The following is a 16,757-nucleotide window of genomic DNA, read 5'->3' as shown; positions in this document are numbered from 1 at the left end:
TACATGAATAAAATTAAATGAGCTGTTTATCTTTTAAAGAAGATATCTTAAATACATAATACTGAGTAACCAATAATTTCATTTTGCAATGATGGTGCCATCCGCGAATTTAAAACCCCGCGAAAATGTCCATGATGCTTTCAACCGTGAAAATTTATGTCCGTGAATATTTCAACGTATACAGTAGAGTACTGCCGTTTAGTGAGGGAGGCCATCCATATCTTTGATTACTGTAGCTCTGTTTGGTCTAATTGTGGTACTGAGCTTTCAAACTCTCTTCAAATTCTGCATAACAGATTAGCTCACATTATCTTATCTGCTGATATTAGAACACCTGTTAATGATATGATGAGTATCTTACAATGGAACAAGCTAAATGCTAGTACTAATATTCAAATGCCGTAATGGTATGGCTCCAAGTTACATATCATCTCAATTTAATTTCATGTACAATATGCATTCCAAAGGTACCAGGAGTCAAACCAACTTTAATCTCCATGAAGTAGCATGGAATATTTATGCAGGGAAAAGGACTTTCACTTCATGTGCTACCAAAATGTGGAACAGGCTTTCTGCTGATATTAAACGTAATTATGAATCCATGAGTCTTTGTGAATTTAAGCATAGGATTCTTACTTCATAAATTTGTTTATTCCATCTGCATTAGGAACATCTGTGTATTTGTATATGTAATTTTATAATTGTAAAATAATTAATATAATCTATGTACTTGTATGTAATTTTATAATTTTCAATTGTTTTTTTTTAAGTATTTTGTACTTTTTGCTGCAGGGCCTCCTTGGAAATCAGTGTATTAACATTGAAGGGGCTACCCTGCCTAAAGAAAGAATAAATAAATAAATAAATAAATAAATAAATGAATAAGTAAATAAATATCAAGAAAAAATCACTGGAACTAAATTGCGATCAAGGATCCCTACCTGTACTGAATCTGTACATTCTCATTCAGGTCAGCATCTCTGATCCTGTATGCCTTAAAATTCCTTCCCTTCAGAATCTTGCTAGCTGTCAGGGACATGGCTATTGTACCCCCTCCCACCCTCCTCTGTCCCTTCCACCCCATTTTTCCCGTTTCCTACCTAGACAGTTCCATTATTTCCTCTTTCAGATCAGCGTCTCTGGTCCTGTACGTCTTCAGAATTCCCAGCAGAATCTTGCTACCCGTCAGGGCTGCCGCTATTGTCTCCTGTCCTTGCTCCCAGAAGAGTCTTGACATGTCGTCATATTTGCTGAGAATGGCGAAGAGGAAGAGCTCCCTCAACGGGTCCTTAAAATCCGGTTTGTTTGCACTTGTACCTGACAAGAAATTGAAAATTACATACAAGTTTGATACTCAAAATGTTCTATCATGTCAACCAATAAAATGCCTGATGATCCCGTTTTATTATTTATTTATTTCGGCAAATATGCTCAGTTTTGGAGAAAATGCCAAAATTTGATCAACTCCACCAAAAATATTTGAAATTTGGGAGGGGGGGAATTGTTTATGATTTTTGAGTAAAATATACCATTTTTTCAATCATTTTTGGTGAAAATTTCTCAGTCGGTAAATTTCTTTTTATGGGATCTTGTGAGCCAATCGTGGCCTGTGGGCCAAAGGTTACCCATCAGTCACTTCTCGTTCATTACATTTGGAGAACTCAAGGGAAGAGGGATTGGGTCCTGCTCTGGGTTAATAGGTTGGTATCTTTGTGAGCCATCTTTACTCTTATCAAGACATATCTTGTGAGCCAAAGGTTGCCCACCTTGGAGCCAAAAGTTGGCCACCACATTCCTACAGAAATTCACTTATACTTCCCACACCACTACCAGTACCTTATCCTCAACTTTAAGTTGATATCTTGAGGAGTCAACTTTATTCTTCTCAAATCTCTTGTGAGCCAAATGTAGCCTAGTTCCTACAGTAATTTACCTGAGCTTCCCACACCATTTGTTCCTTGTCCAGCACTCTCTTTTCTAAGTTGGTACTTTGGACTACCATCCTTATTCCTATTAAAGTACTTTGGTTGGTATGTGTCCATGGTAAGAAGTTTGATGAGTTTGCCAACATCTTCTAGGGTGAAGCTGCCCTGGCCACCCTTTTTCTGCAAAGAGAGAGAGAGGAAGTTAACAAGGATTATGTATAAATGTTATGCAAGAATTTCCTCAGAAAAGTGCTGGATCAAATCATTTCATGTAACATCAATGATGTTATGGTTTCCCAATATTAGTACAAAATTCCTACTGACTTCACATACAGGAGTTTCCAAGTCCGATAGCAGCATCTAGATTTCAATCAATAGTGGCAAGTTGTGCACCAAGATGTGTGTGTGGGGTGGGTGCATTTCTAAAGACCTGCAAATACTTTTTATCACATAAATGGGGACACACCTGAAACTTGAGGACATTGGAATCAGCCAAAATGTAAAGCAGTGTGTGATTTGGCAGGTTATCAGGACTTACATAATGTATCAAAATAGCAACTTGTGGTTTTAGGTTTATATGGGTCTCAAAATTAAATTAAACTAAAATTTAAATGTAAGCTTAAACCCATTGACACTACCAGCTGAATTATCAGCCTCTAAGAACCATTTTGGTTGGTCACAAGAGGGACATATCATGTATTGAACCAATCAGAGATGTGGTAACAATAGTCTGTAGGACCAGGCCGTTGCAACTCGTATACAAGCGCAATACAAAAAGGTGGCGACAGCGTCGGCTTTCCCTGTGTATTACTCTGCGCTTAAATGGCCTCCGATGGCGTTGCCAACAGGCACCAAATTGATTCAAGGGCGGCGCCATATTGGAAAAGTAAAGAAAAATGCTGTTGCCACCACGATAGTACTAAAAGCTACGTAACAAAAATATGCGTAGTGCTGTGGAGACTTATGCTAATTAAAGAAAAATGCTGCTGCCAACTACGCCCATATGTTGCAAGCGTGACGATCGCTGACCTCACATCGACGAACGGAGTTGCAAGTCCATCGCACTTCGTGCTCTATTATACGTCCATGGTAGGACTGAAGGGAGTTAAGCTTAAAATTGCTAAGAGATCTAAAAGCTGTTTTGATTTGTTACTCAGATGACTATATCATGTGATTAACCAATCAGGGATCCTGTAAGTATAATTGTTAGTGCCCATGAAGTTCAAATATTTACCTTTCTAGTGACACGTGTCAGCAAGCTGTGCAGTATTGATCCTGGTTTTGCCTGTGAAAATGAAACACAAAGAAAGGTTATTTGAATGAAAAATACTGTACTATGATACAATTGAAACTTACACAAAATTGGGCACATTTTGCAGACATTTTTTGTAAAAAAAAGATTATTATCCTGTTCGACCAGATGAAACATAGCTCAATCATAATCAATGTCTTCAATACAGGGTGTATGGATTTCAAATGTATTGGCCCATTAGTCCTTGAAAGTTGATTGAGAGTTTACTAATGCCCTGCCCACTTCACCTTATGCCCAGTCAGAAAGTAATTTTAAAGAAAATAATTAGTTATTTTGCCATTTTATTGAAAACTTTTTCATTTGTTACTACCAGGCATGAGAGTGGCTTTACTTGAAAAAAAGTAGAACAAAACAGCTGATCAGCTGAAAAATCTCATGTCTGATGTACTTGTTTTCATAGTTTCTTGTGTAAACAAATACCCCCTGCAACCAGCGTATAGAGGTCATACTAAATAAGCTGTACATAGTATTGACATGTCATTTTGTTATCAATGTCTTGTTGATACCATTAAAAGTTTGATATGTGTTAAGTAATTAATTTAAAAAAAATGAATAATGAAGGAGTTGCCTCAAACTCGCCAACAAATGTGACGGAAAATTCAACTTCCAAGTGCCTTATCTGTATAAAACAGCGCACGTTACCTGGTTATAAAGTCCAGTGAGTTCTTTCACAGTGAGGAATGTCTTCAAACTGAGTCCATTTTCCAAGAAGAGTCTCACAAATTCAACCTGGTTGTTGACTAGAGCATGACGCATTGCTTCATTGAGATCACCATCCTGAAAGAAAAAGGTCAGAGGTCAGAAACAACCGGTATTATGCTGTGTGAAGATGGCCCTACATGATATAGGCCCTGTGCAATGCAATGTCATACAAAACAGTATCCTCATGGACTCCAGCAATATGATTTACCTAACACTTATCTTAAATCTTTTACCATATTTTTCTAAATTATATTGAAATGTGTATCAACATTTCCTAGCAATTCCCCCACCCCATCAGAACTCTTCCCCCCCCCAGTTGCCCCTCTCCCCACCCCCCGCCCCCTCAAAAAAATAAAAAATAATTAAAATTTCCACTTTTTGCAGCAATCCCCCTTTCCCCAATGAAAAAAATTCCTATGGCCGTCACTGATTGGCAGCTGTTATGTTAAAGGAAACGCATCACCTATACCATGAAAGGAATAAAACAGATTAGAAAAATGTAATGAAAATACTTGATTTGCTGTGAGTTTGTAAATTTGTAAATATGCACTGACCCACTACGTACCATTTGTCCACATTTGGGTAACTTATTTACAATTTAATATTTTTTGGTATGGCTGAGTGGTGCATACAGCCTCCTAACTATATTTTGATTTTAGGGACTGGAAAATTTTTGAGAACCAAATTCACCTTTTCTGTATATCCTTAAAGCTTTTGCACTTCTAACCAAGAATATGTCATCATGCCAGTGCGCATTTTTTACCCTACTAATGAGCATGTACCATAGCATCCCCATTGGGTTATGCAGTTGGGGAACTACTAAGTGGGGTACAACATGCACACTGGCTTATTCTCATTTAAATTTACCAAGGTTTCGGAGATCACACCACTAAATCGGGTCCAACCCTATCTCACTGGAGAAATAAGAACCAGTGTTTAATTTGCTTACCATACCAGATGCATTAAAATGGACAAAAAAGTTTGAAATGAAGGCTGATATGCCAATTATTTGGTGATAGTTGTGCTCTGTGGATGTTTTTCTCATCATCTGAGCATAAAAAGATGAAAAATACTACAATTCTGAAATTTTATGAAGGTTTTTTGGTTCCATTTATGGACCAACTGATGTTACAACATAGAGGCCCTGAGCTGTAGAGTTTGGTATGGTTTACATGTTCAATGCACCACTGTGAAAAATCGAGCTGCTCAACTACCAAAAATGCTGGTTCTAGAGTAGAATATATCATAAACTTTTGGAAAAATGGTGTTTTGAATGAACACTGACGTTATAACGATGAGAAAATGACGATTTCTTGTGTACCTTTTAACACATAAAAGAATAGGAACTTGATTTAGTGGTGTGATCTCTTCGGGAATTACCGCAATGATCTATTACATCGCACTCACCTCCCACTCTGTATCAGGTCCAAACAGCTGATCTTTGGCGATGTCCACTCGGTTCCATGCTTGTGCGAGGCTCAATTGGTCTTGTCTTTTGCCCTGGTTGGCTGCACACAAAATACATAATGTACCTTTACTTTTGTATTCAATAATTTCCTTTCATGAGAACATTAAGGATAGCACCATTGAAAGCCATAATGCATAATTTCTGTCAAATTTTAATTTTATAAAGAGAGAGAGAGGGCAGCCTATCTGCTGTGCCCTAGCAGGTAGGACATCAGTCAATGTGAGACATTACATAAGAAATGCAAGGATCACAGAGGATATATGCCTGAGAAAATACATAATAAATAAAGAAATGAAGCTCAGGCGAACTGGCAATATGGTAAGGGAGAGAAAACTGATAGGGCACAGCAGATAGGGCGCCCTCTCTCTTTATATACCGTACTGACGTGAGTATAGTCCCACCTTCGAGTAAAGTCCCACCCCCAAATTTTCGAAAAATTTCAGAAATAAAAAAAACAATTTTTTTTTTTTTTTTTTTTTAGGTCAACCATGAATGATCCTAGCATTTAGGTCTAGGTCCAGGGACACTCCAAAAAGTCGAAAAAAAATTTAAAAAAAAAAAATTTTTTTTTTTTGAAATTGAGTATAGTCCCACCCCCAATTTTGAAAAATGTTCACCCAAAAGCGGGGTGGGACTATACTGGAATCAATCTGATAATTAATTGACATGGCCGTGAGACATTTATGAGAAAGTAAAATCATTACATATTCAATTAGTCTGCAGATCCGCCATGAGCCGTTGTGGCATGTGGCAGTGAACTCAACGACATGTAATCGTGAGTGTGCGCTGGTTCAAATCCTACGGTTCTGATTTTTTACTCTTTCTTATTTATTGCCAGTTCACCTGAGCTTCACTTCTTCAAATTTTAATTTTGTTATTCTTTACCCGAAAGGTGGAAATAGTATTAGAAATACTTGCCAGAAATGGTTTCTATCCATTTTAAACTGAAATAACAAGATAAAGTGAAAGAACCGATGAGGCCTGTTCATAAACATTATTGGCAAATATGTGGATTGAACCTACCTTTCATGAGAGCATTGAGGATAGCGCCATCTATGTCCATGCCCGAGTCCTGCTCATAAACATTGTAAAGATGCGGGTTTTCCAAACAAAACTGAATCTCCACTAGAGCTTGGTCCAAAGCATTGCCCTTGAGTTTCATGTTCTCAAGCATCTTTGCAACTTTGACACGATTCCTATCATTTAGCAAAAGTATCTTCCTGCCAAGGCAGAAGGAAAAAAAACAAGGATCAATAAATATTAATTATGCAGACATGTGTGAACAGATTTCAATAATCAAGTGAAGATTTTGTTTGAAATGCATATTCAATGCACCTTTGTCATGAAAAGTACAGTGCAGGTTTCAGTAGTGTCTTTGCAAGCCCACCCATCATTTTTGGGCAAAATTAATCATGCCTTAAGGGAAGGGGTATGAACAGTATTTATTTTGGGACATTAGAGCACATCAGACATATCGAATTGCATTCTGAATACGAAGAATGTCTTTCTGATATCAAATAATTTTTTATTTTTTGAAATTAGCAATTTAATACACATTTTATGGCAAATCATTAAAATTGATATTTTGATATTTGACAGTACTCAAGTAAACTTTATAAATCTGATGATTTATACTTAAAGTAGGGATAACCATCAAAATTTCATGTTGCCCCTATTGCTACAAAAGATTGTTTTCTGGATAGAACTCATCAACAGAAGTATTTTGGTGGTTAAATGGTCAAATCGGACAAAAACTTTTGAATTATGAATTTTCAAAGTTTCCCATTCTGACCGGTCATTGGAGCGAAATAAAATGACAAGGTCCAAAAATAGCAATTGGGAGCAAAATTGGCATAAGCATATATTTACCTTTATATATTTCTTTATTTTAACATATATGCAAACATGAAACAAGCATATTGTGAAAGTATCAAAGGGTTTCTTGTGAAATGGCACTTTACTAGTCAATGGCATAAATTGTTTTTTCAAACCGGGGCATTGAAATCATGCATTTAGAGAACATTTGCCAAAAATCATCCAAGATGGCCGATATGGCACAAAATCAAAATTGCACTAAGTCCAGGTGAACTTTTTTTTCACAACCAAAAATTTCAATGTTATTGGGTTTAATATGACCAATTAGTAGGTGTATGCAAACAAAATCTTCAGTGTCATTGAAGGTCATTGACTCATTCACAACAATAGAGGTTAAATCCACTTCACTCATCATGCTCATGTGTGACTTCTAACAAAAGGTGCTGGTTCCCATAGTATTCTTCATTCAAACCAATTCAATGCATGACCTCGGAGTCACCTGCATGACTTTCGTGGGCTATTTTGAAACAGTTATGTCTGCACATTCAGGTACTTCTTTTGAAAGTTCTAAACAAGGTATAGCCAGCAGCAAGTTGTAGATGGTATAGGCCTAAATATAAGAAAATGTTTAGGGTTGAAATCAGGTGAAAAATACATCGAATAAGCACGAAACTTCACATTTATGTTCAGAAAGGTGTCTTCTTAGCATGATTCGAAAGGAGTATGGAAATTCTAAAGGGAAGCTGGTGATTTAATTTGTAACTCGAGATCTACTTGTTCAATTTTGTTTCCTTTTTACAGAGGGTATGATAGAGGTATTACTGGCAACTCTGCCAAATTACAGCTCAGTAGACCACGTTTTTCACCTGAAATTATTGACATGAATATTTAGTGCCATTCTTGAGCAGTGCTGAACTCAGCCACTGGCAATTAAACGCACTGTGGCGATGGACCAATTTTGACTCGCACTTACAGAAAAATGAAATAAGTTGTGTTGCTGTAATTTGCAAGATAGTTACAAAATATAATTGGCATTCACTTCCCTAATTTTTACAGAAAAATATTGAAAAATAAAAGAATGAGATCAATTTAGAAATGTCTGTGCAAGCAGTGCACAGTTGAGCTCCCTGCATGTCTATGGGAGCGTTCTAATCAAGTTGATGGTTCATTGGTCATCCCTACTTAACGCGGCTGTGTACTCTAGCCATTGTTTCTTTCTCAAAATTGAGTTTTTATGATATGTTTGTACCTTGTTATGTTTTTTATAAATACAAGGAATGAAAATCCAGATTTGTAAACTCCAACTGCAATATTTTAAGGATTTTATTTCACTATTCCACTCGTGTTTGAAATTGAAAAGGAAAGAAAATCTTTGTTGTACCAGCAAGGTACACGCGGCAAGAACAACTCATCGCGTATGTATCGCGCAATTTGTTAATGCACAAATAGCGCGACGACACGCGACGCTTTATCTACATGCGCTTGGCGCATCTGATGGAAACACCACGGAAGCACTGATTTCACAAAAACCTAGTGGTCAAATGGCTCGTTTTAGCTGATAAAATGTGGGTTTTTCAAGTTCTTTCCCCGATTTAAATATCAAGTTATGAATGGATTTCGCTCAAACTTCTCAAGGGGCTGTGGATTTACCCGATGTTCACGTAATATAAGTTTCAAAAGCGAAAACTGTCGCATTCTCCTGTGAGATTCGATGAAAGTGCAAAATGTGACCACTTTAAACTTCAACGGCCATTATTTCAATGTTCATTTTCTCGGTAAAATAGCGATTTAGGTACACGATAACTCAATAAATACAGCATCTATAGGTAAGCAAATATGATTAGCGTAAAAATCATGAACAATACAAGAAACGGTTTTCTCATTTTTTTATATTTTGGTCTATTTCCGATTTTGGGCATCATTTTGTGCAAATAGGCGTTTTTGAATTTTAAAAAGTTAATTTTGATGCCTTATATGGTCAATATCTCAAAAAATAAGGCCAATATCAAAAAAATAAAAAAAACGTTTTTGGAATGGAGCCTCAAGATTGAGCTAAAAACAAAATAAAATATTTTGGAAAGAGTGTTTTTTGTTATGATGTACCTAACAAATATTGCCAAAAACTCACTTTTTGTGATTTTCTTCAAAATTGTTGTTTTACCCCAAATCTGTATTTGTATTAAGATTTATTGATGTCTTGCCTTCATAAAAATGTATACTTTTATATGTTTTTGTGAATAATTACAAAGTTATTGCACTTTTACTACATGCATGTCTGAGAGTACACAGCCACCTTAAAGTGTATGTAGGTGGGATGAAAAGCCGACGATCAATTGACAATTTTGACCTTTCGTATTGAATATATGGATTTTTTTTCCAAAAACACCCAAAAATTAAGTCTTTTGGGAAAAAAATCCATATCTTCAATATGAAAGGTCAAAATTTTCAATTGACCGTCAAACTTTTCCTCCCAGCTACATACACTTTAAGAATATATCATTAGATTAATATAATTTACTTCAAGGGCTGTTATATATCAAAAATTTGAAAAACATCAAAAAATGAAAATTATTTGATATCAGGAAGACATGCTTTGTATTCAGAATGCAATTCGATAGGTCTGAGGTGCTCTCATGTCCCACAAAAAATACTGTCGAAACGCAATAAACGCTCATTCTAGATCCCTTAAATCAGATATTGAATAAGGAAGGGGTCCTCAGATATTTTTGCCATTTTCAATACATGCAAAAGTCAAAGTGTATATATTTTTTCCACCGACCTCAAGATAAAAATGGCAAACAATTTCATAGCAAGTTTTATCATCAAGAAACTGCATTCACCATACATACATACATACATACATTATAAATATTTATATAGCGCTGCTACATTTAGAACGTAGCGCTCAAAACAAAAAACACAAAACAAAGCAAAAGAAGAACATGAAGAAAATAAATAAATGAGAACTGCCTGTGAAGGCTACAAAATCTATGGAAACAAGTGTGACTTTAGAACCCTCTTGAAAATACCCACTGATTGTGATTCCCTGATACCAATTGGCAGTCTATTCCAGGTTCGAGGCGCAACATAGGAGAAGGTCCTGCGTTCAGCTGACATGAGTGTTTTGATTGTGTTGTGCTCTGTCAGGAGGGTGGTATCAGAAGCAGAACGCAGGCCTGCACGCGCAGGGCAGTGCAGGGAAACACAATCAGACAGGTACTCAGGAACACTCTTGGTGAGGCATTTAAACACAGTGACTAAAACTTTGAAATTGATGCGCTCTTCAACAGGGAGCCAGTGTAACTGCTTTAAATCACGGTGTGGCATGATCATATTTGAGGGCCTTACATATCAGCTTCGCAGCCCAATTCTGGATCCGTTGTAGTCTTTGAATGTCTGCTTTACAACAGCCAAGAAGCAGCCCATTGCCATAATCGATCTTGGAAAGGACAAGGGCTCTTATGACCAGATGACAAGTGTCATAATCCAAGTACCGACGTATCCGGGAAATGTTGCGAAGCTGGTATGTAAGGTTAGAACAAAGAGTCTTGACGTGAATGGACATAGACATTTGACAGTCAAAAATAACCCCTAGGTTACGCACAGAATGAAGGACAGATGGATTTGTCCCCAACCCTCAAAGCAACCGGTATCATTGAGCGCTTCAGGTGTGGAGTAGTGGTCACAAAAAACTCAGTTTTGCTGTCATTAAGTTTCAGCATGTTCATTCTCATCCAAGCCTTAAGAGCATCAATGCAACGAGATAGATTATCTAAAGCAGCAGCAATGGATACCGGGTCTTTGGGATCAAAGCAGGTGTACAACTGTACATCATCTGCATACAAGTGGTAGGATAAGTTGAATGATTTGATGATACGACCAACTGGTAAAATATACAAAGAAAACCCTGAAGGTCCGATGATTGAACCTTGAGGCAGGCCAAATTCGAGCTCAACAGGGTCAGAAAAAGTACCATCAATGCAAACTCTGCTGGTTCTCTCAGACAGGTAGGATCTGAACCATTGCAAAGCTTTACCTTGTATTCCAATTTCACTCTGTAATCTGTTGATCAGCATGTTGTGATTTACAGTATCAAAAGCACTGCTCAAATCGAGGAGTACTAGAAAAACACCTTTGTAGTTGGAAATACACTTCATGATATCATTCTTAACACGCATTAATGCTGTTTCTGTGCTGTGTGCCTTTTTATAAGCAGATTGTAATTTTTCACCCAGGTTGTTTCTTTCCATATGATCATTCAAAGACTTAACAGCCTGTTTCTCAATAAGTTTTGATATGAATTGAATATTGGACACAGGTCTGAAATTGCTCAGGTCATTTGAGTTGAGAGATGGTTTTTGATAATGGGTGTGACAATAGAATGCTTCAGGTTATCAGGAAAAACACCAGTATGAAGGGATTCATTGATGATACGTGTGATAATGGGAACAAAAACATGAATATTTTGTTTCAGAAACCATGTTGGCACAGGGTCGAGCAAGCAAGACTTTGTGGAAGCTTTGTTAAGGGCTTTAAGAACGTCCTCCTCGCCCAAAAGATCAAACTCACTGAATGAAACACAAACTGGTCTCTCAGGCAAAGGGTCATATCTGTCTAGATCAGGTTGGTCTTTACCAAGATCTTGATATATGGTAGTGACCTTGTTGTTGAAAAAAGCTAGCAAAGTCATTAGCCAGTTCCTGTGCCGATTCATGGGCTGGGAGCACTTTGGTGTCTCTGTTTAGCAAACCATTCACCTTCTTAAATACAGTTTTGTTGTCCGCATTCTCAAGTTCATTCCTGTAGAAATTTTGTTTTGACATTTCAATCATTTCATTAGTAACAGTTCGCTGTGTTATATATTGCTGGCGATCCGATTCTAGTCTAGATTTCCGCCATTTCCTTTCCAGCTTACGACGGAAGCGTCTAGACTGATGAATTTCTTCATTATACCAAGGATTTGATGGTCGAGAACGGATGGTATTCTTTACCGGCGCATGTTTGTCAAGCACCTGCCTAACAATGGTATCATAGCACATTGCCATATCGTTGACATTTTCATACTTTTTATCAAAAGATGCAAATTCAGTAGAAAATAGTGGCTTGTAGGGTGGGCATAGCTGCATTGGTACCAGAGATAGCAGACATGATGAACCAAAGCAACTTGAAATTTAGCGTTTCAAAGGTTTGCCCATACAGAGCTTAGCACACGTTATTGGTTCAATACATGCATAACACGCAGAACGCAAGCAACAACATGCTTTGAATCAAAGTTTTCCGGGCGCATAGCAAGATAATTGGGAGGTACATTAAGTTGCCTCCATGAGTGACATGATGGAGTTGATAATCTTTGATTGGAATCACATTTAACAAGGATTTCAAAGGAGAAATCTTGAAAATTGCATTGAAGAACCCAATGAACACAATATTGAAGTACCCACGGAACACAATGAGGCACAGTGTAAATAATCATGGGCAGCATCAGGACTCAGGAGCCATCCCTGCTTGATGCCATTTCTTAATAGCTAGAAATAAATACCAGACTCATTTCAAGTGGAGGTCATTTCAAATAACCCCTAAGTCATATGGTTTAGGAATAAAGAGAACATTCCATAACAATGTGACTTGGGGATGATTTGTAGTGACCTCCACTTGAGATGAGTCTGGTATTAGCCATTATGTGTGAAATGAGACACATGTAGCAGCCAACTAGTGCATCGTTTTGATATGGATGGACACATTTATACAACACTTACTCTTTCTTTGTGTTCCCTTCATTGTCTTTGGTGTCCCTGTCGGTTAGACGAGCACGCTGATAGGCAAACGCCAGAACATCTGCCGCACGCCCTGAATTAGCTACAACAACTATAGGAGTGCCGTTTTTGACAGCTGCGTTAGCTGTGCCGATGGTGTTGGGACCACCTTCTACCACGACGCAGACAACAGGAACATCTGGAAAAGAGCGAAAAATATATGGACATAAAATAAATGATCAAATTTTAGTATTTTGGCAAAGTTGCACATCAATAAGATGTTATCAACATTCTATCTAGAAGGGCTTTTAATCTATGTACCTATTACCGGAAATAAATTGCATGTGCAGCCAGTCAGCTGCACTACACTGCATATTTATAGTGCACATTCCTTCCCCGAGTCAGTAAATTAAATCGCTTATTTGTAAGAGACAGAAATCCTTCCATGAAGGTAACACTCACAATTGGAGAATCATGCGCAACAAAGTCCAGCGAAATATCCAAAGCAAAAGCGTGACTTCTACCGTGACGGGTACAGCGACTAAAATCAGCGAATCCGGCAAAGTGGTATCAGCAGATTCGTGTTATGGCTAATATGACAAAAACTGAATCAAACATTGCTCCACCCCAGCGGGTCAACCCAAGTGACTTTGTTGCTGTGGCAAATAGTATCAATGAACATTTCGCATCAGTTGCTAATGACCAGCCACCTCTTAATGTGGATGATCTTCCATCTTTTGAATCGTCTGACAATTCAGCATTTGTGGTGCAGCAGCATGAGGTGTACAGAAAACTGAACAAAATAAAGAGCGGTAAAGCTGGAGGTCCTGATGGAATACCAAGTAGGATTATCGCGAATTCTCGTATGAACTGAGCTTACCACTCTCCAACATCCTTAACAGATCTTACGCAGAGGGTGTTGTGCCACCCCAGTGGAGAAAGGCCACGGTGGTCCCTATCCCCAAGAGTAAGCCTGCAACATATAGCAGTCTCCGCCCAATATCGTTAACGGACCATTTTGCTAAGGTAGCCGAATCATTCATGAATCAGTGGCTCATGGACGATATTCAAGAACATATTGATCCCAAATAGTTTGGAAACCGGAAAGGAGTGGCGACTACGCACTACCTTGTCAAACTGTTGCATACGCTACACAAAAATGCTGACAAACCAGGAAGCCACAGTACGTTGGTGGTCACTGACTTCAGCAAAGCGTTTGACCGCATAAACCACAATGTACTCATTCGCAAATTAATCAATCTTGGAGTCCGCCCCCCTGTGGTTGCGTGGCTTTGCAGCTTCCTTAAGCAAAGAGAACAATGTGTTCGGTACAAAGCGCCATTTCATCGTGGATAACGCTGAAGGGAAGCTTACCCCAAGGCACCTTATTCGGTCCCAATGGATTTCTTGTCATTGTTACTGAGTCGTATTTGACTCAAGGCCAAAATCACCTTTTACCCGAACTCACACGAATGCACAACACACTGTTTAATTATGCTAACAAAATCTAAGTCTTTAATTGAAAGCACGTTATTATTGGTACAATATATGACAACAAATGCACATACACAATAATCATATATAATCACTCTTTATCTATCTTGTACTTAGCCAGCATTCTTCTTCTTGGCAATCATAAAGTTCTTGCAATGTTCTGGACGACTGATGTAATATATCCTTATTCACTTGTCCTCATGAAAATCAGTGAAGTCCTTTGTACACTTGCATTGATAAATCCTTGCGTATAAAATCCTTATACGAAAATGGTGTTCTCCAAACACGTTTATAACTCCTTACGCAGTTCTCCTATACTAAACTCCTTGCGCCGTTCTCCTATGCTAAACTCCTTGCGCAGTTCTCCAAATTTAACTCCTTGCGCTGCTTTCTCCAAACTTGGTGCTATTTCCACCTTTCACACAATATCTTCAGGAAGCAGGACTGCGATGCAGTTGTCCCCACTTATTTTGACAGTTACGTTGAATCAAAACACCAGACTTCAGCAAGTCGACAGAAGAATATATTTTCCTTTCTTGGAAGAAGTACGTTCTTTGGCGTATTCTAGATCTTCTCCGACAACACTGGCAAATAGTAGTACTTTGACTACCTAAAATATTTCTGGTTTGCAATTTCCTTTCTTTGAAGGAATTGGACTGTAAGCATAGCCCAGATCAACACTATCAACTGTGACAATAATAAAGGCTATTGCGGCCTGTCAGATCTGTATCCAGATGATAATAATTGTAACCTTTTCCGTAAAGTCCTTCACAATCCATGAGAAGACCCTCTATGTCTTACTTTGGTCAATTTTCGTAGCTTTGAAATAACCATATTTCAGGCAAGGCTGAACTTGTAGCACTGTAGGAATCCTCCATGGCTACACTTTGAAATACTCCCTGAGTATCCAGAATAACTGGTTAACATTAAATACTCTCATTTTGAGAGCTATAGCTACATCCATTCACATTACAATCATATCGATACAGGTCTGCCTAGAATTATTATTAACATTGTGTTTTATCCCCCCATCTGGGATTTTCCCAATGTTCTAATCATAGACATTAATATTTCACCTTACATCACGTCCTGTGGGTTTTTCCCATGATGTCATCATCTTTCTTTACAGTCTCAGGGATTGCCCCTTGACATAAATAGTCTTGACAAATGATGTTGTTATTGCATTCATCTGGGTTTTCCCTAGATGTAATAATAAACAAACTATTGCATGATTATAAAGGTAACTTCCCCTATTTCATGATACACAATTATACAGGGTACATCACATCATGATTAATTCTGCACTTGTTGACACACCATCGCCTATCTGTGTTCTCAAATATGTTGACGACATGACCATCATAGAATCAGCCAAAGCAACGCAGCCTACCACCATGCAAGATCAGTTAAACACTTTCGCAGACTGGTCAAATGAGAACAACATGAAGCTCAATCCTGAGAAGTGCGCATATATGTCAATCTCGTTCTTAAAGCGACCGCTAAATCACGTGCTGAAACTCTGTAACACTGATCTTAATCAGGTGAATGTCACCAAAATCCTTGGCGTCCAAATCTCAGCTGACTTGACATGGTCAAGTCACATTGATCATATGCTGAAGAAAGCCAACGGTAGGCTTCATATGCTTAAGCTGCTGAAAAGGTTTGACTTGCCGATTGAAGATCTTGTGACAATATATGTTGGCTACGTCAGACCACTTACAGAATACGTTACTTCGGTTTGGCATTCAAGCATCACCGCCAAACAACAATCCGCCATTGAGCGTGTGCAAAAGCGGGCTTGCAAGATCATCCTGGGCAACAAATACTTCACCTATGATGAAGCTTTGACCACATGCAACCTTACTGTGTTGACTGAGAGAAGGAAACATATCTGTGTAACATTCGTTAATGCAATGATGCGTTCTCATCAATTCCATGAATGGCTACCTCCCCGCGCGGCAGCAGCACAAGTCGGCTACCGTAATTCAGATCATCTGACCACTGTCCGTTGCAGAACTAAACGCTACCAAGAAAGCCCAATACCCTATCTCACTAAACTGTACAATGACCAGCTAATGTGATCTTTTATCATTATTATCATGTGCAATATTATGAACAATTTTTGATGCAAATGTGTTAATTCTCATCAATTTGTGGTACTCGTTTGAAATATGTATTTTGATGTTTTTCACCTTGAATTTATGGAGTAAATGGTTTAAGTGGGGGTGTGGGGGTGGGTGTGTGAGTGGGTGTGTGATTGGGTGAGTTTGGTGGTTGTGCGTTTAGTG

The 16,757-nt window shown here is 38.1% G+C and overlaps 1 protein-coding gene across 1 annotated transcript in view; it reads right to left on the bottom strand.

Moving 5' to 3' along the window:
- Nucleotides 1–16,757, bottom strand: part of LOC140146434 (transient receptor potential cation channel subfamily M member-like 2) — a 122,996-nt gene that overhangs the window by 79,593 nt on the left and 26,646 nt on the right. Inside the window, 7 exon segments of the mRNA XM_072168282.1 lie at nucleotides 1,101–1,317; nucleotides 1,934–2,105; nucleotides 3,160–3,210; nucleotides 3,880–4,014; nucleotides 5,347–5,447; nucleotides 6,431–6,627; nucleotides 12,979–13,174. Coding sequence (XP_072024383.1) covers nucleotides 1,101–1,317; nucleotides 1,934–2,105; nucleotides 3,160–3,210; nucleotides 3,880–4,014; nucleotides 5,347–5,447; nucleotides 6,431–6,627; nucleotides 12,979–13,174 — 1,069 coding nt within the window.

Source organism: Amphiura filiformis, chromosome 2, assembly GCF_039555335.1.
Source record: "Amphiura filiformis chromosome 2, Afil_fr2py, whole genome shotgun sequence".
Lineage (NCBI taxonomy): Eukaryota > Metazoa > Echinodermata > Ophiuroidea > Amphilepidida > Amphiuridae > Amphiura > Amphiura filiformis.
This window is presented reverse-complemented; position numbering and strand designations above follow the sequence as displayed.